Source organism: Tubulanus polymorphus, chromosome 1 (assembly GCF_964204645.1).
Source record: "Tubulanus polymorphus chromosome 1, tnTubPoly1.2, whole genome shotgun sequence".
Classification (NCBI taxonomy): Eukaryota; Metazoa; Nemertea; class Palaeonemertea; order Tubulaniformes; family Tubulanidae; genus Tubulanus; species Tubulanus polymorphus.
In genome coordinates, this window is record NC_134025.1 from 28,594,573 (window position 1) to 28,621,213 (window position 26,641).

The following is a 26,641-nucleotide window of genomic DNA, read 5'->3' on the forward strand; positions in this document are numbered from 1 at the left end:
TGCTTTCCAAAGTCTCCACTGAGCAAGTTGATATACGTATGTGCCAAAAACATAAGTGAACCACGATATTTGTAATTATTCTCATTTATTAGGAAATATCTTGCAAATAACTACATTTTCCATAATTGTGGTATATAATTCCCGTTTGGCGGGGGTATGTACAGCATAAGGTTACCAGTAGCAAACAAACACTTCTTTTTAATGGTAGACATGTATTCATTCTTGGACTACTCCAAGATTCATTACAGTTTAAGTACAATGTACTTGATTGATATTCAAAGCTCACAGTGGTTGAGCATTTAAAACATAATACCGAGTACAACAAGCAATATGAAATACCTTAGAAGCAACAGATGTTGATAGGGTTTGGGTGCGTTTAATTAAATCATTGAAACTGTAACTGAACAAATTACATGCCGCAATTAATAATCGTTCAATATTAATTGAGCAACTATCACGAGAGAGACATATCTGTAAAAAATTGAGGAATAAAGATAATAATGATGATAATAATTGAAGTCAGTTGTGAATCATATGAACGTAATTGTGTCAAGCTGCCTAAAAAATTGGCACCAAAACAACACAGTTAAGTATTGTCGATGATCATATATTGTTATCATTATTGTTATTATCATTATATAGATTTTGATTAGAGATCATCACGGAAAGAACTATTAGCTTAAGTATGTATTTACAAACATTTACATATATATATATATATGTATTCGCACCATTGAGCGCTAAAAAGAATTGTACAGGTATTGAAATTATGGTGTGATCTGTCAACAGATGAAACCCATCTGTTTAATAATTTGCCTGGTTCAAGACAAGACGAGATGACAGATACTTAGATATACTATACATATTGAAGATATTTTTACATTAATGTTTTTATGTATGGTCAGGACCTTAATAGTTTTAATGATTGACTTCACAATCAACAGTAACGTATATACTTAAACTTTAAAACAACATAAAAAAACAATGTCTGTGATCACAGGCATAATTCTGATTCGTAGGAAATATATCGGTTCTTCATAAGTAGAGTAACATGATTCAGTTTGCTTTCAACAGGTTGTATGTAATTAATCGTTAGATTTCTCAGTTCCACGAAGCATTTTGATGTCACGATGAGAGCATGCAAGCTATGATGTAAAGTGAGAACCAGATCACAAATCTACTTTTGATTTGTTCAGATTGATTTCTAGTTTTTCTTGACCCACTTGAGGGATCTGAAAATAGAGTAAAACATTTACTGAACCACTTACATAGATTATACAATCTTTTCAATTGAGTAGTCAAACGTATCCTGCTTCATAGTAAAAACCTTACCAAAATCCAGTGATAAATTTTTTATCAAAAAGCGAATATCTAGCAAAGTTTTGGATTATATGAGATTAGAATGTATAAATCTGCAATCAAGAATTCATTATGTATTTTTGCTGCAATACATCAACTTCTTGGGAGAAATCGTTTCGCCGACTTGATTGATAACAATGAGAATTGATCAAATGTATGATGAAACAACAGTTATGTATACAATGTGATGTACATTTGCAAGTCGTTCTGAAAGTAAGTGAGAAATCCTCGCACCAGAGACAGCTGATGATCCTTAATGAGTGCCTTTATGTGGACACATTTAGGACTCGGTAGTTTTCAAAATTGTAGGGTGCATCTTACATTATTGCAACACAGTTGCTGTGATCATGTTTTAGTGACACATTAAGTACCCAACGTGCTTCATCAAGAATTACTGATCACAGTAATTCACCTTGTCCGTTTTATATTCTGCGAGCAGATAATTGATTGTCATCTATAAAATAGTCCAATTTTCCTACATTGACGAACGTTGAAAAAACTCCACACTTTCCCTAATAGAAATTTACCGGTAAGAAGAAAAAAGCAGATCACATCGAAGCAAAGATGTAAGCAAAAAATATTAGTAGATGCTGTTCAAATAGTAAGAAATTGATATATAGATTGATATATAGATGTAATGGATATATTATACATATATTATCAGGAGGCTGAATAGAGTTCGGGGAATATTTGTGAATGTTGTGAAAATGTGGAATGAAACTGATATGAAATCTGTGAAAGGGATGACGCAATAAGGTTGGTTCTTGGAAGGAAATGTTTTTCTTTTTTTTGACAGATAATTTGATAAAATTAACTCATTTAAATAGACTTGGAACTCGTTGGAAATTATGCACAAACATTTCACAGTGTTGTGACGCACAACACAAATCCTGTGCATAATGTGATCCAAACGCTTTTCATGCCTCAGCATAGAATAGTTTAGACAAGATGCATCGTAGGATGTAATATCGAAGAAAGGAAGATAGCATGTGAATGATTAGTAAAAAGCCTTCTGTTCATGCAGCGCATCTTTCTCACCTAATTCATCTTTGTCAGGAATCTTAGCATCATACGGGGCTACCTCCTGAGACCTGTTTGTTGGAGGTAGGAGCCCCACATTTAGAGAAGTAGGGTTCACGTCTGTAAGACAAATTGCCATGAAAATACCTCTAAATAATTGAATGTCTCGCTAAATCATAAGATCGCCAGCCATATTGTTTTTGAAATGATCGAATGACATTTTGTAATGTGTCCATTTTGTTCGTATTTGCAAGACACAGAATATATAGACAGACAACTGAAGCCAAAATATATATCGAGAGAAAATGAGGACAATAGGAACAGCTAGGATGGATAGATCGATTGAATTCACATGTGTAGAAAATGTTTATTCAGCCAGCATAGATTTATTAAACATCCGAATTGAGAGTATGACCAGAAATCAAGCAAAGCACATATTTTTCATAAACGGAAAAGAATAACTGCAAACCACACATTTGGATGATTTTATCGAAATACAAAACGTGAGTGTAATATAAAAAATATAGATATAGAGATATGATGTATGCATATATATGATATGGTTTATAGTTGAAATTATATGAGATTGAATGGATTTCTATTCAAACACGTATATGTATAAAATCCTTACCATCGGACGAAATAAAAGTGTAGGATGCCAGAAATCCTTGTTCATCGAATTTCTCATTTGACTTGAACGTCACGCGAAAGAATTCATCTTTCGATGTAATCGGGTCGAAATTTAGATGACTGCCGCAGTATCGAGTCGGTTTACTGTTCGGCTCCATTTCTGATAATTCTAAATAGTCGCTGTGAGTTGTATCACTACAACTGTAAATAAAGAGAACTGATGATGAAGCCGGTCAACAACTGTGTAATACATTTGAAAGCCTTGTTGTTTTTTTGGCTTCACAGTTAAATCAGGCTCGAATTAGAAACTCAACAACAGATACGCGTGAGTTTCATTTCATTTATTGAAGGATTGTTTGTATATACGTACTCGTGTTTTAAACCCTCCACTTTGAATTCTTTTAACGTCACTTTTACCCTCTCATTTTTCTGACCGTAAAATAAGTAATGACATTCCGTCACTCGTGGATAGATTCCTGGATAATTCGGTGACCAGAACTCTCCGGTCATTTGCTGTTTACTTTTGTAGATAAACCCACAAACTATAAGTGAATATGAAATAGGTTTTATCATCAACGATCATCGTTGATATTAATTTTCTCGTTCAGTCGCGTTCAAATTAACATTTTTTCGTTTACCTTTATCGGAATCTTGAAGACCGGTTTGGATTCCAAAATCTGCAAAGAAAGATTGGATGAGAACGTGTTACAAAGAAAGGAATTTCAAAAATGTCTAATAACATGATCTAATCCATCAACTATTCGAGCAATCTTTTCTGTTCCTGGCAGTTTAGACGATCCCACTTATCTTCTTAAACTAGATTTCGTGTTTTCATTGCTGTTGAAAAGATTGTTAAATCGATACTGATTGATGATTTTTCCAAAACTTACTCGTAACGAATTTGTATCTGGCTTTGAAACCTCGCACTCCAACTGGATTCTCCACCGACACAAACCTCAACGTCATCTGATGGTTGCTCGACATGAGGGCCGGAGGAAGCTTCGAACCGCAATACGGATTCATTTCAGAAGCGGATCCATTTATGTAAACTGTTACTCTTAATGAATCGACGCCATTACAACTGAAATATCGAGTAAACGTTATCATTTCACTCTTTTTTTTTCAAATATAATAATCCATTTAGTAAACGTATAACTTTCACTTATCTGAACTTACTCTTTAGGGTCATACTTGTCGGGATGATCAAAATATAACTCGAAGTCTTCAAATATTATTTGTACCCTTTCCCTTCCTCTTCCATAGAAATTGTAGACGCATGATGTTTTAGGATATGTTTGTGGATAATTCATAGATTTTATAACGCCAGACTTGCTTTTTGTGCTGATTATGTCTATCTTACATTCATTCACTGAAAAATAAAAACAGTTTTTATTCCGACGTGAGTTTAAAGAATTCACCATTCAATCCACCATGAATGTCCCTCTATATAAATTCACACGCGAAGGTATATATACTAACAAGAATAATTTTGCATGCAGAAAAGTCTTGGCTTTAACCGGATTAAGGAAAGAGCCGGCAAAGTCTGATCAGGCAACTGACATTCACAGATAAAAATAATGCGATAAAACAAACTAGATTTTCCTAAGGCCGAATGGCCTTTTGACTGGTATGACGATAGCCGAGGGCTGAAAGAAAGCTAAGACGTTCAATAAAAACTCGCGGCTGCAATATCGTGCTGTGTCTTACTTGTTTAACGGCGACGTAAAACTATCGGACGGAAGAAAATCCATTATACATCGATTTAAAAGATAAGACGATCTCCTTAAAGACATTATCAGCCGAAATAAAGTGCATCAGTTATCCCTAAATCAACCTCAATAGAGGTCCGACTTTCCCCCGAAGATGATCTAATTACCCAGTTTGCTCACCACAGTCAGTAATCATAGTCCATCCTAATTAAACAGTAAGATTTGGTCACTGTAGGGCCAGTATATTCGATATGCAATCAGTAAGATGAAGTATTTACCCACGAGACTGGAGGGACTGGAGGACCATTGAAATTGATGACACGCGATATACATAAATCAAAGGACGGCTGTCATTTAAGAGCATCTTATAGGCTGTATGAGATTTAGCGTCGAAATTTGAATGATGAGAAATAACGAGCCGAGAACTATTTAGATTTGTTTAAAGAGTGCTGTTGAATTCTGCTGAACATTCTTGAGTAATCACATCCAGGATTCTGTAGAACTGGCGTGAGAAGCGAAGACCACTCAAATACTTCCGTATTAATCAAATACAGGTATGGCTGTTACTCATGGGTGAACATGTTCCGATCTCAGTACGAGGGTCACCACGAGTCATCTGCGAGTCACATTTGCATTAGGAGACGATCATCTTGGGCAAGGACAAACAATAACGACTAGATTTATTATGCCTACTAGCGACGTCACGTCTGTCTGTCTGTTAGCCATTGAGTAGGCCTATACGACAGGGAGAATAATGTTTGCCTTAATACACGATTGATTCAATAATTAATTATGTATAAGCGACAGGCAGCTGCGTTACCCACTTGTAGCCTATGGCTTCCCTAATCGCGATTGTTGAGTTTAATATCACTGTCATTTGCATTATTTGACAGTGCTGTTTATTCTCGGAGTTCTCGGTGACAGTGGTTTTGCTGATGCATTACAAAATCATATCTTATCAAAATTCTCTCCCTATCTCATCTTCTTATTCATTATGATTACTGTATTTGCGTTGCCATGGTTTCCACGTTTACCATAACAATAATATCATTTTTGTGTTAAGAAACTTGTGTAATATAAGTTTCACCAGGGAACGTTAAACCGCCACGATATCAGGTTCATCGTTTGATGCCGTCAGAATGACATCGTGGAAAATGTAGATGATTTCATTGAACCTTTTGAATGTAATGCTATCCTTTATCTCTGCCTAGATAATGCTTTATCGGCAACTTTATTTTTTTGTAAATCCAACGCGTCGTAGAGAGCTGATTTGATATCCAATTTTCAAAGTATCATCTGCAAGCGTTATGTTTTTAATCATCCAATTCATAGACTCAGCCGCGGACGCTCTATTCAAGTGACAGATTATTTCCAACAAAATTGCTGTTCAGATGCCGAGATAACTGTTGCCGATGATTAGAAAATTGTGGAAATACCGACTTGATTGATTTCATTGGCACCATTTATAATGAAATCCGTGCTATTCACGTGTAAATCTTGTATGAGAGTCAGTGCGCAGCAGTGCATTGATCCATCACCATCTTTATGATTTCAGTAACCATTATTTCATCTTAGAGAAACAATCGTTCCATGCACAAACGACCATCGAATATATACAACGTAATAACATGTAATATATACGATCAAATTTGAATTGTATTATCGGTATATTTTGTATTTGTGATATTTGGTATCAATATTGCGTGCTTTTCATCTAAATGGTGAACGGTTTTTCAGCCTGGTGAACAGTCATACCCTGACTGATATAGCTTGAAGTTGACAGACAGCTAATGAAAGGCGTTATCTATGCCTATAATATGGCGATGTCCATCCAGCTTGCCACGTAATTTTGATGAAAGAAGGAAACAATTCTATCAGGTTTAGAATTATACATCGGATGTTTTTGTTGATGAACGCAGTAAGAGTTCGCGACATGGTTTCTCAGATAAGGAATCCTGTTTCTCGCATCCTGTTTGCTGTTTTTGTTTGTTTATCTCTGTATTCATAGTTTGGCTGTATCAGAATTTATGAATAATATTTAGCTATATGTGTTCATAGGCGATGTTTATGGGTGCAAAAATAATCTGCACTCAGGCAGAAAACAACGCTTTTGTGAGAGACTAGACTAATAAAAGCTGTCATATTGCTTGTCATCCGTCTGATTCTGATCTGTTTGATATTCCTTTCATGAAACTAGCACCCGTGTTCTCGAGGTTTGCGAAAAGAATCGAATTGTCATACGGAAAAATAAGACTCTATTCGTCGGCTGAGAAAGATGTTAATTTTTGTACATTCGCTCATAATTAGCAGCTGTCAAAATACGCTTCCACGCGCGAGATAATCAGAGATCTGCGTCGTTCTAGAAACCAGACACACACGAAACAAAAAACTGGAAGAATTGATCATGTCTTGTAATGTCACTCAACCCTCGTATGGTTGCTGTCATTTTTGCGATAAGGTGCGATGACCAATCTTTATTTACTGACGGATATGAAAAAGTATATGGGTGTAATGATTTTTAAGCCACTCCAAGTCAGGGATGACATTTAGATGTCTACTGAAAACATATATATATATATATATATATTTATAAGCCCTCGAGGAAGACAGTGCAAGTATTATTGGCATTTCTCTACATCCGTTATACGTTTATATTTTCTCGTACAAAAATCTATCTATCTCTTTTATGACCATAGGGCAAACAATTTACCCGTCATGATAGAATTGCAGCAAAACAAATTGGAACGCGTCTATGACCCGTGATACTTCGAATATTGAATAAATGTAGCATTTTTAGTTAAAAAAATTCTGGCAATACACTTCGTTTCCAAAGCGAGTAACTTCTATAGTAATTCAATAATGAAAAAATGAACACTTTGATATACGGAAATATCTATTTGGTATTTGTGTAGACGCGCTACTGTAAACTCTGTAATAACCGTATAGATTACTGGCAGATCAGACGCTTCGTGATTCGAACGACGGAAATTCGCCAGGAAATTAAAAACGTAGATTAAACGTGTTAAACATGACGAGGATTGGCCATTAAAGATTACCACCAGCCAAAATGATCTCCAGTTCGTCAGACAAGGTATAGGTGATCCGAAATACTGATTGATTTCTAGTAGTCTGTATGTCTGCTCAAATCTAACCTTTCGCGTTAGTATATACTTATATAGCTTTTATATCTTACATCGATTTTATCATTTGTAATAATAGAAAATTTTCAATATTCTAGATGAGCAGCATTGATAAATGAAAAAAGAATGCCACAAAACTCGACGGTATTCGTTCATTCGAAATTCATTGGGCGCCGTGAAAATCCTTATCCGAGTTATTTATAGCTATTTGGGTAAACTACCCATGTATGCTTATATCTGTAAATCACACGCGAGGTCTGTTCTATTACCCTCTCATAGCTATAACAGTAATGCACCTCTCACAAATCGAATTAAACCAACAGCACTGTCAATACTGCTAGAAACCACAGTGTCAACCGACATGAAAAAATGTCACTAAATTTCCCGGTTACAGCAAGACCATAACTGCAAAAAGGGAAACTCTAGTTCGTATACTGATGCCTACATTACTTCAGCATAGACCAGCATTCTATCTTCATGTAGGTCTATCTAATCAATCTTGACCGCAGAAAATGTGTCGATGGCCAAAGCTGTTCTTTGGCCCTACTAAACTTCGATCGTCAAAGCGCACCAGAAAATCAGAGCAAGCACCGCCGAATGCTAAAAGCATTTCCTTGTCAGGAAATAGTTGACTATCTGTAGGATGTTGATACAACCTGCTCTGCCTTCGAGCAACGAGTTAAAACACTCGAAATAACTCCACGAAAGTTGAAAATTCCTTGGTTTCAAAGAATCGTATGTTCGAAGAAATTAATTTTCGAGAGAAATTATCACAGTGTGGAATTTATGATCTATCGCGCAAGTCGGTGGAATCTCTGAAATACCGCAAACCCATTAAAATTCCGTTCGACAAATATAATCAAATTAGAAAATGTAATTAATCGATGTTTGTATAACGGCTTCACAGAAAGATGATAAAACTATACTGATGCGAGAACATCGAATGGCACTAAACATCAGGTTAAACGATAATCTAAATGAATTCAACCAATTCAAAAGCGATTTGTATATTTCACCCCTTGTCGATAAACCATACGTCATAAATCAAAAAATTAATTTTCTGTTACTCAGAACACCGAGATATCAAAACGGATAATTCATTCGTGAAATAATACGTAGAATGGCAGTAAAGATATGATTTTTAACTAATCTGCGCCGACGCGATACGTCTGGCAAACATTTTAATAACGCGCAATTATCAGTCGCATACTCGCTAACACAAAATATCAAATGATACGAACTTATATCAGTCCTTTTGCTACGAGAAATTAGTTCGCTCGGTCTGCCCTATGGCTAGTTTTTGTCTGATTCCGTGACGGAAGATGAATAATTTGAAAGGAAATTCTCCTGGCGATATAGCATTGACGCATTAGTTGGTAAAAGCATGGATGTACTGAGGAATATTATTAGATGCTGTTAAGTTTCTGACCGCAAGTACCAGCAACAGGTGATACAGCTGTATATGATGAGAGCATAGACATATAGAGATCTATGTTTAGCGAGAATATAGATATGTAAATAAAACTGCGTGTTATTTTAAAGAATAATTTCATAGATTTGATAGAATCGAATGTGAAATGCTCGTCAATAATGTTACATTAGCCCATCCTTTCATCCTTTGTTGTATATATGTAACACCAGTGAATTCTTTTTCCATGCAGGGGCAGATGAAATGAATGTGACGGTCAAAGTGCCAACAAAAAAAGCACCGACCAGGTGGAGATTTAAAGCTATTTCTGCTTAAGTAAATAGAAATAGTGACTAGCACCTGAGAGCGAACGCATATAGAAATTGCATATAATAAATGAATTCATTTCTAAAGCAACGGGATATATTAATTTCACTTTCAAGATACGTAAGTGCAGCTCATACCCAAAAGGAAAGTATCATCAAAAGAAAAAATAGAGCGAAGAAAAATGAGTAATACAGATGACAGAAATGTCACTGTGTGAGGAGACATGAATATGAAATCCCTATGCTTGTAAAGATAATGAGCGCGCGCTGCACAGAGAATCCGAACATAATGAAAAATATCGCAATCCTTCCGTTACCGAGAATCGCAAGATTTAATGAAAGGAAGAACGATCAATGGCAAATCAATGCGTTACATAAGGTTGAACGTAATTCTGAAACAAGTGAACGGTACTCATTTTTAACCACAAATGGATGCAGAGGCTTAAAACATGGATGCCTACTTGATTTAAGATGTTTGAGAAAAATGTCAACAACGTTTTCGATTCTAATTACAGTCTATACTCTGTTGTAATGCGGGGATCAATGGAACGAGATCAATTTCCTAAAATTAGACGACATCATCATCCGATACACAATCATTTCAACTGCTATTACACGCGATAATAGTTACCGTAAACTACAGCATAATGACGGATAGATATGTCAACGTTACTTCCACTCGGCTTCACTGGTTTCACTAGATTCCGTACGATTTAACTTCAATTCGGAATTCACTTTAGTTTATGAAAATACCAGCGAGTTTTTGTCAAGAATCGCTACCTTACTGAACCTGATATTAATTCGATACGCAGAAAGCAGAGTTTGGGTGTTGCCTGAAGTGAATATCAAACGAAAAGATGAGATCAAAATTGTTTGGGAATTACATATGATTTCATTCACGTTACCCTCAAACACTTTTGTATTTCAAACACGACATTTCTAAACTTCATGAGATTCATAACGAGTAGTGATGTTGACTCCTCGAAGCCAAATCGACCGTGGAAGAAATAGCTCGAATAGCCCAATGATTTGTGAGAGGAAATCATTACTGAAGATTTGATGTGTGACAATAACAAACTAGAAGAAGCCTGCATGGGTGTCATAGTAACATCGGTGATAGATGAACATAGTCTGTAAGATCCGATCCATTCTCGTGTCATAATACTCATGGTTTTAAGTGGACCGAAGTAACTGATGAGTCGGATGGTATTCCCGCGAGTCAATGAGAGTCGATGTAGAAACAGACTGAAATAACAGTTAATCTCCCCGAAAAAAAGAGAGAGGCTTCGAGCTTTATCATCAAAAAGACACTGAAAATCGAAGACAACATCAACTATTCATCTATATCAGAGACTAACACGTAAATCTCCTCGATGAGAATAGATATTGTCCGAAACCAAGTTGCAATTAGAATTGATATGGCTATAGAAGGTTATTTCCCACGGATGTGTCATAAGCACTAACTCATTCGATGCGGAAACACCATCTAAGTGCCAACAGTCACACTCTAAAGCCCACTTAGTATTTCCATGGTATCTACAGATATAAGTATAGCTAACAGTCCTTGTAACGGTCGCCAATGATACTCTAGTGTCAGGACGACATACCACAAAACCTGATTGATACACCATCATTAATCCCCCGGGAACGACAATGCTTTCTACTGTAATGCAACATTCAGGCAATACCACGTATCTTAGTTCATAAAAGTCTTCTACGGAAATTACACTGGAAAGGTTTGCCCATCTTTATTCTCGATTTTACCAGGGTTTTCTGCATCGATCGGATACATTATTTCAACGCAAAGATTTCAACATATCCAATATGCAAATAAATGCATCTATTACGATCGACGAACTAAAAAAATGATTGCATTAAATCCGTTGATACGCTAAGCTTAATCTAACAGCAATCGAGGCTTGTACGTGCACTATGCCTGAAGACTTAATCAGTATTTTATTATGTATTTCATTGTGAGAGTCCTAAGTGGAAAGAAAGCTGTGGCAGAGTGATAAATGAATATAGCCATAGTTTGAATCGACTTTCATCATGCGCACTTAATCCACCAAGCTCAACGCCAATTTCCATATAAATCAGATCTGTGCTGTTAATCGCCAGTGCAACAGTTTGTCCGCTAAAACGACAACCGTTTATTTTTTTCTCGCACCTGATTTTTCTCATGAATAAATATCCGACGACTCCGACTTAAGAAGTTTCATTTGGTTGGTTAAGCTGAGTGATGCGTGCGGATAAAATAGTTGATAACACGACGTGCTAGCAAAAAAGAACGTTGACAAACTACCGGTTTCACCAAATAAATACCCCTTTATACTTATACTACGTGAAGAATTGAAGAAACATTATTTCATCTTCAGATTACAGAATATCATACATCGCCGGTTGGGAAAAATGATCGTGCAATAATCAGATCACTATTACTTCTATTTGTCCGTTTAATCCGGATTTTCAAGTCTTTTGTGCTATATATATTTTCTCTGTAACACTCGCTTTGCTCGTTTCATGAACTGCGGACATAAATCATTCATATCACTCGCAGTCTTATCTCAGATTTCAGTTTTCGGATCGATATTTACTTCGGGATTTCATGATTTTTTTTCTCGTGTTAGAATAATCTTTGAAATCGCAACACCTGACTCCAATGAGACGTGGAAACGCACCTACTGGAAAAATGGTCTAATTCTACGAAATACTGAAAAATACTACCGTAAATAGATAACCCCTTTTTAAATAGGAATTAACCAGAAGTTTGACACACAGATACGTGAAATGTAGAAGGTTCAGTTGTTAAATAAACCAAAACACCAGCCATTTCAAACCTAAAACTATGGATGGGCAAGAGTATAGCGCTTGCCACAGTGAAATCCTGAGTCCATCGATAGGTAGTTAGCTACGATATCTACACGATGTATTAACAGACTGGAAGTTAACTCGAGTTGCTCACCTTGATTTTCTTCGAATCCTACGCGATTGCTACGGACGAATTGTATCAGAATACCAAACAGAATCAGCTTCAACGAAACCATTCTCAAAACTGCACCACATGCCGTTATTATGTTCCAACTACCGAAGTCCATTATTCCTCTCAATTTAATAATCCGACGTGCATGTAGAAAGTAGTTTACAACTGCATTGATGTAGTTTATAGACGCCTCCTCCAGTACTTCATTCAAGTGTAGTACTGAGACGACAATAAGTTTTTTGTTTCGATTAGTCTGCAACTCCTGCGACTGCGACCTACACGAGTTGCGGCTCTGACTGTCGCTCGGTTATCTTCACGCTGATTGGCAGTAGTAAACGCTCAAGGGTGAAAATAACAAAGCCACATGTCATCCATCCAGTCACTTTACAGCAACAACCACTTGATGGAGAGAAATATATTACACTCTTCAAGTCAGCATCCCGCAGCAGAGTTCTGCTTCATAAAAACCCGTAGCAATCTGAATCAATGGCACGGGCATACGACCGTTTACCTGTGTTCAAATGACAGCTGTATCTGGCTCGTCGGTAGCTGTAAAGCGACGAGTTCTTCGAAAGATTATATCTCATCATTTTGAATGATTTCAGTAACGGTATAATATAATGAACGGGGTACTATGGTTACCGCTTTAAGCAGATAATCTCCGTATGAAGCTATTTAAATGGAATTATATTCGCATAATTATCAATTGATACATCTTGGAGCTGGAATACACGTTTTGAAATACAACTTGCGGAGGCAGGCGTTGGCAGTTTGCTGGGATGGATTTCGTATTGAATACGCAGTGTTGATAATCTAAACGGCTGTTTTCGCTTGAGATCTTTCAATGAAGAATTATCTGTGATACGTATATTTGATAACCCTAGTTTATCGTATTACTGAGTAATAGATCTTAAATCCAATTGCAATTTTCGCAGTGAAGCAAGTCATATTGATTACTTATGTATTCCTTATTTCCGACACGATGAGATTGTGATTGCAGCCCCGGCGTATGTCGAACGGTGTCGACGAAATTCCAACCAATTCAACCGTAATCTTCAATCTGTGCGGTGTTGCGCGAATCAGCCCGTTGTAAATTACCGCTATGTTAGATTATGAATGCTGTAAACTCAAACATAACCTCATTCGCATTTAGAACTAGCGATGGAGTCACGCATAAAAATTATCATAAATATTGCCTTAACACAAAAAATTGTCTTGTCCTTTCTTCAGAATGAGCTAACCGAAATCCTACGATCTATAAACAACGAATGCATCAAATCTTCGTGGCATAATCAAGAACAGATAACCAGGAATAAAATATAAACCTGCTGTATGGATAGGAAAGAGCGAACCTTCTTTATTGTGACAAACATCAGTATTCCGGCTACAGCCTTGCTGTAATAAATCGCTTGGGTGTATAACCATTTATTCTTATCATGTTATTTTTACGTGGATGTCAGTTGACCGGTAAACAAATGAAGGTTTTTTTCCTAGGCGACGATATTACTGAGCAGAGTGTAAAAGCAGCACCGGAGAGCCGAGTCATTTATCCGTAATGACAGATAATGAAGACACAGCAAAGGGAAAGAGCTTAATCAAATAATAAGAAAGGACGAGATGTGAAGCAATTCCGACATCTGACAATAGCTGAAAAATCACTTAGATCAGAAAAACGACGTCTAATATTCCCAATGATGCAGATTCTTCCGAGGGAGATAATTTTTCTACGGGACAAACGCATTGTACAGATCACACGGACGTAAATTAATTCGACCGACTATCCAACTATATCTGTACTTCGATTACCGATTTCGATATCAAACCTCTGTTCCGTTCCTGGCGGGTGTGACTGGTGGGTTTGTAAGGGACACTAAATCAAATCAAATAAATAAGAGGGACAATTCCCTACATCGAGATCAAAACTCTTAAGATTGACTACAAAACGCTGGCAATCGATACTCCTTCCCCGCTTGAGTAAACATCAAACTACTCAACTCATAAATTTTGAGGACTGTTTCGTGTTGGATATTTTGTAGCAGATTAGCGTTTGATAAACCGCGAATTCGGTGCAAATTAATCGAAATGAAATTGGGTCAAAATATTCTCATTCTGTCAGAATATAAATGGCAGCTTCGGCTGGGATGGTACTTTGACGCATGAATTAAACTCGACGTTCGAATAAATCCGTCTCGAGTGACCCGTTTTACCAAGATATCAACTGCACTTAAATAAGAATTATGTTTTAAACGGAAAATGGAGAAAGAAATTGCCACAACTCGACAGCGGATTGATGCTAATATCTTTCCATCAGGCCACACACGTGCATCAGGGGAAATCAGAGTTAGAAGTGAAAGGAAGTGAAATAGTAAAATATTAGCTGATCACAGACACATACAGAATACGAGATATCGGTAGAGATTATTCAAATCTATTCTGAGTTTGTTGATTAGAAGAGAAATCAGACGTGGGCAAAAACGTTACGAATGTGTCTAGAGTCTAGACTAACGATCTCTCATTTCAATAATCAAAAGAAACTGAACATGCGAATTCATTGTAATCATTAATATTTCTAATTAAAAGGATGACAGTAATATCTATAACTACGTTTCCTCACATACATACATGCGTCATAGGTTTTGTTAGAAGAATGTTAGACTGTTTATGATATGACAGATTATCAGGGTGTAAGAACCCAAAATACAATAGGATAGAATGATAGGTTATATAGTTAAGATATAGTGACAACATCCCTGAAATGAAGATTGATAGATAAGCATGACCTGTTTCATCCGTGATCATTCAATGATAAATTTACATGTAGGCTGCTCTGCCCTTTACTTGCGTTTTTTTGTAAAGGCACCGAATATACGCAATGCATTGTGAAGATTCCTTAATTTCAGATGGACACTCCCATCTATTGGACCCGTCCTGTGAAATGACTATTATAAAAATGTACGTAATAACATGTAAATTAGATAGGAAAATTCAGAGTATGGTTCCAAGAGTCGGCTTGATAAACACTCTGGAACCAGTCTCCGACAGGCCATCCTATAGTACATGCACTAATTACCAACTAGCGAGCAGAATCTAACCTTGTTGAGGTAAACCATCACCATCAATAGTCTTGTCCTGTACGGGACGTTGAGTAGAGGGGGTAGAAGCAGGGTATAGGGAGGCTGGAAAAGAGGATGGGAGTTTGTGGAGGTAAAGAAGTGAGTTAGCAGTGAATAGGATTTGGTATAAGACAGCGATAGTGCAACAATAAGGATATTTCAATTCAGGCTATATGTATGGAAATTAATATTATTCAATTACTAAGTTTTCCATATTCTAACACGACTGATTCATCTTATACTGCTCCATATCGTATAACCAAGTATGATAAGACGTTGATATCATTCATACAATAATCAAAATTTAGATATTTCGTGAGCGTATTCATTGGAAGACAAACTTCGTCATTATAGTCATGTTGTTCGTTCAGAAATAATAAGCTTTAGATGAACAATATGAACAAGTATAAGCTAAACCAAACAAACAAAATAGGAGCGGATCCAGGGCAGTGTGAAGGGTATGTGTAACCTCCCCCCTAAAATGTCAAGTTGCTCTGACATTTTACAGGAAAAAGAAACGTATTAAACCGATAAATAATAAAGGCTAAATTCATAAACTTGTTCTCTGTATTTTCAAAAATGAATTAATGATTCTCGATGAGCTTTCTTTCGGGGTGCCCTTGTAATTATATGATATGCCCTATTTTGGGGTGGGGGTGCACCCCTCCCTGAATCAGACCCTAGATCCGCCCCTGAAAGTACAATTCCTATCATCTTCCCCGATCGCTACAAAAACTTTTAGTTTTACTCAAAGAAATGTAGCGATAACAGGAGCAACAACGCTTTTTATTCTAAGCCTCTCTATTTGAGCATGGTCTTATAAACTAGAGTTTATACGTCCATGAGCTGACGTTGAAACGAAGCTTTTTTCACTGTTCGTTGATTATTATCTGAGCCGTTGAAATAGACGCGGTTTTGCTGCCAGAAACATAATTCACTTGCATCTCGAAGATTACGAACATTGCATGACCCGTCATATTAGTTACACTTCCATAATTTCACAGGAAGCATTTCGTGGAGAATGTCTATTTTTCTGAGTAAACTCGACTCGAATTGATAGCGTGCGTGTATTGAAACATTTCAGAGTGAAAAAAAACATTTTTTCGTCGCTGGATCGAGACGTAAATGCCATAATTCTCTGTGTATCTTTGCAGGCGGTTTAACTTTCATTAATATATGGCACATCAAGAAAGATGTTTAAGACATTAAGGTCCGGGTAAATGAAATGAACTAAATCATTGATCATGCCATTGTTTCCAGCACACTGCCCAAACGACAGTAATCACATGTATGAACATATATCACTTCTAACAATGACTTACTACTTGTAACCGGTCCAGGGGCTGTTGGAAATCTATTTCTGTCCGCAGAACCGATTTGATTTTTGTTGATGAAGTTGAATGTTGCCACGAAGCCTTGCTGTTGATTCTGACCGTCAGCTATGAACTCAACATACATATATGGCCCTGAGGATGTGAGGTCCACGTGATTGAGTAGGTTGCAGTATTCGGCAATTAGAGGAGCGAAACTGTTTTCTCCGTCTCTAACAAGTATGAAGTCTGGGCTGGATGAGCATCTGTAAATAATAAAACATATTTCACTACTGAAGTTTAGGGCGTATTCTTAATGATATACGTGATAACCCTGGGAGATATGTGCTTGATTATGACCGCGAAGAGAGTATTTCGTTGTAAAACTATCAATCTAAAGATTGGCGATAGAAGTCTGAGAAGTCTGGTAGCAAGTTGATAGTAAAGATAGATGAGGCATATCTACTGTTGGACACCAATTAGCCATGCTTAGACGAGCTTCCAGTATTACTGGGGTGATGTCCACATCGAGAATTTTTCACGCAGATTAATTTAGCGACAAGTGACCTGTAACATCTACACGTTACAGGAATGTAATGAACAACTGAATCTTTATATTCACCAGTTCAAAGTTTACAGGGTGATTGAGAGAGGCATGTTTGGGGGTCTGCCTGTCTTCGTGGACTTAGTGCAACTAGGGCGGCATTTACTCTTAGTCGTCTAAAACTCTGCCATGAATTCGCTGTGACAGTGAATGATAAAGAGTTTATAGATTGATAGATAGCTCATACATTACGAGTTATGTATAAAGAAATGATATTGTTCTCAAACCGATGAGATGCCGTCCTTAGATCAGTAAACACGACAAACCGACATTTTAAGCCTTTTTATACGTATCTGTTTCATGACACCGGTAAATTGGTATTTTATAATCTGTCGATATAGTGTTGTCGATTCTTCTGTCTTTGGTACCTAATCGGTATGTTTACAAAAGAAACAATCCATGCATCCATCAACAGACCCCACATGCATCAGAAAAATTAAGGCAATTCCGATATTTATATACATAGGTTTTTAGATGGTACATTCGTTTAGACGTTTGGAAGATGTGTTGAAAATATATTTGGAATGAAGATGTCATGCTGTTAATAATAAGGATCATGCAAAACTGTGTATAACCATGCCAATGCATCAGGCACCATTTAATAGTATATATATATATTTGTAAAGAATCCCTATGAAACAAATGAAATACTTAGACTATCATGCATATTTGAATTTATTTTACATGCAGCGCGTTCCACAGCGATAAAATGAGTACATGTGGATTTAACTTTATCATATATATGTACATAAAATGGATTCTATACATTGGAATATAAAATTGCGTCTAACTCTAATGAAATGTTAGTATACGTTTATATCATTGGTTAAAATGAAATCAATCGCTATAAATGGAATATTCAATAAATTAGAAAAACCTTCCCCAATTCTTTGTTGACGAACTCCTACCTTCTGGGAGATTGACTGTCCAAAAGAATATTCAATTTTTAAAATGAAATGCAAGTGATTCATGTCGCAGAACAAAAACCAATTTGTGCATCGTGATGTAAATTGATGTTTTTACTATTAGATATATGCTAAAATCTATCAATGTTGTTAATCATTATTATTGATATTATTGATATCTACGGTAAAATAGAAGGGAAGTGTTGAAAGTAATTGATGAAATATTATATGGAGCATTCAGTTTATTTCTGAATGACTAATTCTGATGTGTGAAGGTTGTTGTATGAAGCACCAGCCTCCGCCATCTAACGTATCGACGAAGTATTTGAAACGTGAAACTACATCAGTACCAGAGAGTACCAGACAGTACTGACATCTACCCACAGCTCTTGAAGATATTCGTTTGAGTTGATTTGGATGGATGTAGAATGAATGGTAAAATCTTCTTCTCGAGTTGCGATCGCGAAATGAATCAAAATGAGTAAAACATTTACTTACCTTCCAATAAAACTCTCTAATTGAATATTTCTAAATAACAACTGGATCACTTCATCCTGCAATCCGTAGAATATGTACTGACAGTTTGACTTCGCTGGATAATTCTGCGGATACCGCGGCGAGAAAAACTGTCCATTTTTTGATTGATATAAATCGGTACTTTGAAATACATATCTACAGCTGTTCTTGTCCTTCACCCCATCAGGGGCGTATAGTTCTGAAATCGTGAAAAATAACCATCATTCGAGTTAGAAATATTTGACGCCTATCTAAACACGACAGATTACCGGCAAACTGCGTCAAATGTTATAACTGTCATCTTAATACAAACGAGGCGAGGTACCTAGTTCAAGCTGACCTCGATGTTAATTCCTTATCTAATATAAAAGGAACTCACTTTTTTCTTTGAAGGTAAATTTGCCTCGAAACCCGCGGCATTTATCAGTATTTTCCCTCGAACCAAACTCTAACACTATTATCCTATGACGCGAATAGAATGTTTTTTGCTGCATGTCTTTTATATCACCGCAGAATTCATAGTTCCACATGTACTTTTCATTAATGCCTAATCGTTCTAAATCCAAATAAAAACGTAAAAAGTCTGTACACCTGAAAATGAAGAGTAACGCATTTAGCTTTAATGTCGGTAATGATTTCTATCGGGGCATTCTCCTCCATTAGATCAAAACAATTTTCAGCCCCCGAGCGAAGAAATCCGGAGTCGATTTTGCTACCATAACGTGTTCCCAATGGTGAAATCGTGAACCTCGTAGCTAACTATCGATGTAACCAGTGGGAAATCACGAAAATCGTAAATTCCGAAATGATCCCGAGAGTTGCAAAAACTATAAAACTGAGTTCTGTATAATCTATTGATATAACGTCAACTTACTTATATGATGTTCTATTCGTTGAATTCACTTCTAGATCGAATCTTTTCTTGGGCATCATTTCAAATTCGGTAAACGATAATTCTACTATTTCATCCGGATCCCCGACGAACATGTACAATATACAGTCTTCATGGGAGGGATATGGATCTGGAAAATCCGGTGAATGAAATGTCCCTGTATTTCCGCCTGTGCTTTGGAAGGTTACACATCTACAAGCTGAAATTGAAAATATGATAACCAATTGAAAATAATGACTTGAAAGTTGTTATTCAGAACAGCACATTTTGATATCGATAAACAATTTTCTTTTGCCTTCCCTAAAAGAGATTAGTATATTATCATCAACTTGTCTCATTTTTACGAACCGCTCTAGGGACATATAAGTTTAGCACTTGACTTATATTTTCTGATTCTTTCTAATTTGCAGAAAACTATTTTCGTGTTGACGTGATTTCAAATTGTTAAAACCTTTCTCATTATATTCAGCAGTTGTTGTAAAAGAATTGTTGAAATTGTCTCTGGATCTATAGTGACTCTATGGCATATTCTCTCCTAGGAAAGATGACCAATTGTCGTACATCGGTACTAAAGAGAAGTTTACGTTTAGATTCACTAGACACAGGCGATACCTATTGTCAAGGTTGCCACTTGTTGCTTAAGGCAAGAACAATGTTAAGTAAGTGGTATCTTGGAGTTCTTAGTTATAACAGGAACGGCGATGGAGAGGGTCCTACGCCGGAGCCGCATTGAGCATTCCCACATCTCGTCGATCTAAGATGCAGAATTATATCTCATAACGACGGGGTTCGAATCCGTAAATCTACATTCGTATTGTTAATTCGACCGGTTTACTCTAATAAATTAGATGCCTTTAAACACTTCGATGCCTGAAATATGTCCCCAGAGCGATCGGAACGATAACGCTCTTAGAACGTCAACCTGTTGAAACTAAAGGAGCTTTCCTACCCTGAAAAATCATAAGCTTTAATACATATAGAAATAATGGCCTTAGAGACATGTTGTATTTTCTGCAAAAGACATCATTAATCAGAATTCAGTGGCTGTTTATATTGCGTGCCCTGTTAATTGACCATAAAATGATAGATCAACCACTGTACGTGACGTAATTTTACCTCTCTCAATGTGATAGGTACTCTCTGTAGAGAAAACTCTACATTCCTCCTTGTCTGCATAAAATATTTAATATACATGGATAACAATAACATGTGATATTCTATACGTCTGTCAAAAATGTCGATAGAATAAAAATAATAAACGTTAAAATGAAGAATATCTACACTAGCATGTTTAACAATGTATTCTCAAATTTCATCAAATCTACGCTGATTTAAACCACCGAGTCTTTCTTATATCAATAGCTTTATTGAATTCGAAATGAAATCAGTTCGCTGCTGGCAGATGGCAGCTACGGGTTTGTGAAAATATTGTTTAGAAAGTAATAAACGATTCCGTTCTTAGAAATAGATTTTACTCGTCATTCGAAACGATGTGGAAATAATATTTGCTGCTAGGAATTTTATTATTTTGGGTATCATAAAATGACGGAATTATAAATCGAGCGGACTTACCTGGATTGATTGCAAGACTTACATAGATGAATGAATATAATATCACAATAAATAGCACCTCAAATACAGTCATCTGAAAAACATTAATTAAAAAATCAAGATTAGACAAATTGTTCAAAAGTGAAGTTTTCTCATCGACAGTTTTCAGTAGGAGAGTATGTGATATGGGCAGATCAACATGCATATACACTAAATAGTAAAAAAAACTCAGGATCTGGGACAAGAGAGTGAATTGAATATCTATAACTCAATGATGCTGGCTGTCGATACAACTATATCCTATTTCCTTACTTATCGTAAGGTTATCGTTGGACCGAATACAATTTATTAGCCACAAAATAGAGTTTCGTAGCAATTTCTACGCAATGTTTTTCATTCACCACAACCGTTCTCTCGCCAAATGCGAAAATAGCTTAGCTGAAGGCACTCATCATCAGAATTCGCACATTTTCAGCCAGTCAGGTATATAACTGAAGATCACTAGGTCTGAAATTACTATTACTACTATGTTGTCTTACTTATTGCAAATGTGCGTAGCATTATTTTTAATGGTTTACAATTACTCGAGTGGAGACGAAACAAATAAAAACCACAAACAGAAAAAACACTCATCACTTTGCGGCTCTCTCAAAATCTACAGTATCTAATAAATCATCATTTTCCAGCATGGAACTCAATTTATCTATGCTTTTATCCATTACGCGTAGCACGATGAATCAATAATTAGTGAACAAAAACTATTGTGGCGCACCTTTATATTTCTAATAACTGAACCATTCTTTTAGCTCTTGCCATCGATAAGTGATGCATGAAATGATGGAATATTACAATTTCATCAAGACCGCGATACACACACACACACCTGAATAAAGCCTTTCTTTGCCATTAGTTACACGTCGGTCTACAATAACAGCGCGCAAATCATCGGTAATGATGCAGATACGCAAAATATCATTGCGTATTCCAACAGAAATAACCGGGCTATATACGTCGTAACGGTAATCAACAAGGAAAAAGAATCTGTTCATTATTTGTTTCTGCTGCTCCATCGAGAAATTTGATCGAAAGATATATTTGCGGTGTAAAGTTTACATAGAATAGTTGACATCGCTTTATCGAGGCTTATTTTACAGACCGAGGGGGTATTTTTAACTGATTAGATGAAATGGTTGGAATCACGGACGAATGGCATGAAACCAAATCTAGAATGAATTGTTGAATAAGGAGTCAAATTCGTAATTACTTGATTCGATACGAGCAATAAGAAATGCTCAACGACAGCGTTGCTACACGAAGCGAACGATCGGAAGTAGATGACTATTTTTGTATCCGCGGTCACGATTACACGAGGAAATGAGCTGATGTGGTTAATATGGTTTAAAGTGATTTCTACAAATGAGTTAATTCTGTTGTGAGCAACTGATATATTTATTCAAAATGGTCCAGCTTTTTGTTGTCAGGCTATCCCGCTTTCAGAATACGTGGTCGCATACAAATAGACATCTACATTTATATCTTATACACAGGAAAAGAAATAATTTACAATTTGAGGCAATTTAGACTATTTTTACCCTTGAGGGTAGTTTCCGTGTTTTGCCACATGCGTTTAAGAATAAGTATTTCGCCTCGGGAGCCATACATCAAAATTTCTGCGCATAGATTCAGGGATTATAATTTTCGAATATACAGAACGATTCCATCATGCAGATCACAGCTGAAAGCGCATCTTTTTAGTAAACCATTTCACAAATTGAAAATACCATCTATGAAGCGATAGGTAGTTTATCTCTTCAGTCTCAGGCCAACTGAAACGTATTTCCCAGTAGAAATCTATCGGATGTGTTGATTATCTTAAAAACGCAGACGAAATAAGATCTATAGCGGCTAATCTACCCGTACAATAGGATCCTATACCATATGCCTTAAGGTAATGCCGCCCCTACCCAAACGCTACGCGATATAATTGAAATAGTACATTGAAAAACGATAACGCATCATATTCGTAAATCTGCCGGCATGCAGACAACGTTTCGGTGCCTTGCTATTCGCGATTAGCAATCTCATAAATACCAAACATAGACGCGGCGATTAATGTGTACATGTAATTGAAAGTCGCGAAGAAAAAAGCGCAATAAAATCCGATACTGAGTAAATCAATTAATCGGTAAGACTAGAAATGGCTACGACGAGTCTACATACCCTGACTGATAGTTAATGATATAGGTTTTGACTGTGAGACCATTCAACCGTACACGTTTGAAACAGCAGACGCTGATCACGGACGCGCAATCAGAACAGGTATATATATATATATAGATACATATATCTGTCCATATATTCAATTGACCACAAAGATTCTTCGCAAAGATTATCGCAGCACAATATAGAATAATCGATAATCAATTAATAATTAATTGTAATCACGTTATCTTCATCGAATTCGTAAGACGACTGTCTGCGTGTAAGCTGATGTTCACTATAAATAAGTCAGTAAGTATCCAACTGATGTCTTTGTGAAGTCATGGAGCAATATATATATATAATCCGGTACTGCTAGAATTCTGAGACTGAGTATGTTTTTTTGCTAGCGCCGGAAGATATTTCGCTTCGCTTTCAACTGAAGCAGTTGGCCATGAGACATTTGCGGAATATTATATGTTCGACAGTTTCCCGGTAGCTGTTGAAGTCAAACAAGCCGATTTGCCTTAGCTAAATAGAACACAAACGGCAACCGGTAGCAAAAAGCAGATATCTCCATAACCAATATTTAGACAAAGGTGGTCAGCTGATACACGACAGTTCATCCTGATTTTCAATTGATGAAGCGTGCGATCCGGACTAACATTACTATCGTCTACGACGTTCAGCTTTGATCGGAGACCAAATCTGAAAACTCTAAGATTTTTGAAATTCCGTATTTAGTCGAACGCGAACTGGAATCAAGTTAGTGAGTCAGGGTCCTTTGAGGGTATTTACATAAACCACTAGGATAACATTGATTCGATGTATGGGAAAGTAATAACGTGGTTTATTCGCGAGTGACCGCTTCAATTCACAAGACCCTTTACGACGAACGAGCAATACTGTAGGGACCTACAATTTGAAAGACGTAACACCACGGTGTCTTTATATATTTCAAATGTCAATTAGGAACATAAGCTGTATTCGTCGTTACTCTGAAAGTATTATCCGTTGAATACAGAGTCTTGTAAGTATTTGAATACGGATTACTGCGTGTATTGATAGCCGCAAATTACAACAAGCGAAGAATCAAATGTAACGTGATGAACAGGAAGTGTAAATACTATGAATAAGGAACACTAATTTTCACTCGCGGAATCTTCCTTTTGAAACGCGAATGAATAAGAAATCAACACGAATGCAGACATCGTGGTACGCTACTGAAACCAACTGTCTATACTGTCTTGAAAGTTTCCATCTCCCTCAATTCCTGTGGGTCTCTAATTATACGGTTTAATCTCAAATTAGAAAGTAGAATTCAAATGAGGCAAATAACTACTCTCTATGCGCGTGGATGTGCGAGGGATGTGCGGGGGATGTGCGGGGATGTGCGGGGGTGCCTGGTGGGTAATTCCTGAGACGACACACACATATACCGGTACCTAGTACGTAATTCTCTACGCAGCATTCACCGCGTAGATTAATGGAGTACTATATGAAAATTTCCATTATGAAACAATTCAAGTGGAATAAAGAACCATTAGATATCAATACAGATTATAAACATGGGAAAGTTAAAATCATTCAGCTTTTAGCTTACTGTAATTATGAATGACATTATTTTATGATGGCTTCGTCGTGAAAGATGGTTGCAATGTTACAAATTCATCACGATTCCCTCTAATCAATGGTACTTGTCTTGATTGATAAATAATAGTTGCAATTAAGAGTACGGGCAATGAATAATTTAGGCTCGATCAGCTAGCTAATTGTTTTCTATCGATTGGAATTTACAAAATCCGCCTTCTCATGTTTCGATTTCTTTGAATTCGGCTGATATTTCGCCACTATGCCCGAAATGACGATTGACGTGAGAGTGCTTTTATCAATTTTCTATATACACCTTCATAAGAACACATCATAAAAACATTATTGACTTCAGAATCAACATCTAAGTTATCCATGTATATAGCCTACATATACTACAGTGGGTTTCATCGACGTCGCGAGGGATTGCCGTCAAATGTCAACTGTGACTTTTTTATGCCGGTTGTATAACTAATATCATTCGCGATTTATACGTTTTTCCATCACTTTTCCGGAAATAGAATTCAGGTAGACCACATATTTCGGGGCAAACACATGCGTGCACTTGTTCAACTTTGATCGGAAAGGAATTCGCAACTGAAAACTAATTAAGTTAATTAATACGATTTTTCTATCGATTTCATTCGATAACGCCTGCGTCGTTGTTGAGCTTAATAAACCGTGCTACGCGATTTAATCAAATTATTTCAACAAAATTGGATATTTTTCTTCGGAAAACACGATCATTTTCTTCGAAGTTACGGCAACATTAAAATTGGCAGAAACATTCAATATATGAGGACAAAAGCACACCCGCGCGTATTTTATAGGGCCATTAATTACCTACAGTTACTTAATATCAGATTAATTTGCAAATAAGGCAATATAATCAAATTCCCTACAAAGCAGAAATCGGCTTAGGAATTCTTATTGGCTGCGACGCAGCTTTTTTGTACTCGGTCAAATACATCAATATCGACCATTGAAAGAAAACGAGTCTCGTAAAAACCACATTACGGCACTACAACTTTATTTCAGCGCTTCCCGTGGCTTCGCTTGTTTATATAACTTAGCGTATAACGAATATCACCCCGAATGAGTTTTTCGCCGGAGCCGCCCGCGAGCGTTGTCGTACTGAATAAATTCTTACAAACGATCTCTCCTTATAAGTAATTGATCACCGACGGGTTGACAGAGGATGGAAATAGAATCTGAACAACACACCGGCCCAGATCATAGTGAACCCTATTAGATGAATGATCAATATTTAAAGATTTCAAAGTCATTAAGGACTATAGATCACTTAGTATAATCACCAAGCGCTGTAATCTTATTTGTGAAAGATAAAACATTTATGGAAAATGTGATCTGTTAAGATTCAGTTCAACA

At 36.6% G+C, this 26,641-nt stretch overlaps 1 protein-coding gene across 3 annotated transcripts; it reads right to left on the reverse strand.

Moving 5' to 3' along the window:
* Window positions 1-125: 125 nt before the first annotated feature.
* LOC141911112 (suppressor of lurcher protein 1-like) lies at window positions 126-19,955 on the reverse strand. 3 transcript variants are annotated; one of them, XM_074802077.1, is made up of 12 exons: window positions 19,895-19,955; window positions 19,400-19,611; window positions 19,003-19,219; window positions 17,008-17,261; window positions 15,665-15,748; window positions 4,186-4,378; window positions 3,900-4,090; window positions 3,648-3,686; window positions 3,380-3,551; window positions 3,011-3,210; window positions 2,398-2,499; window positions 126-1,232 (listed from the first exon to the last, which is right to left on the reverse strand). In XM_074802077.1, the coding sequence occupies exons 1-12, from the start codon at window positions 19,951-19,953 to the stop codon at window positions 1,126-1,128; spliced, it is 1,830 nt and encodes a 609-aa protein (XP_074658178.1). In that variant the 5' UTR covers window positions 19,954-19,955; the 3' UTR covers window positions 126-1,125. The 3 variants fall into 3 exon arrangements, with proteins under 3 accessions (XP_074658178.1, XP_074658183.1, XP_074658190.1); XM_074802082.1 differs by lacking the exon at window positions 15,665-15,748; XM_074802089.1 differs by lacking the exon at window positions 2,398-2,499.
* Window positions 19,956-26,641: the final 6,686 nt, after the last annotated feature.

Coding starts and splice junctions, on each gene's coding strand:
- LOC141911112 (XM_074802077.1), bottom strand. CDS start 19,953: ATGATGCCCAAGAAAAGATTCGATCTAGAAGTGAATTCAACGAATAGA. Junction 17,262..19,002: donor TTAGAGAGTTTTATTGGAAG/GTAAGTAAATGT, acceptor TATTATTTACAG/ATGCTCATCCAGCCCAGACT. Junction 4,379..15,664: donor TGATGGTTTACCTCAACAAG/GTTAGATTCTGC, acceptor TTTATTTTTCAG/TGAATGAATGTAAGATAGAC.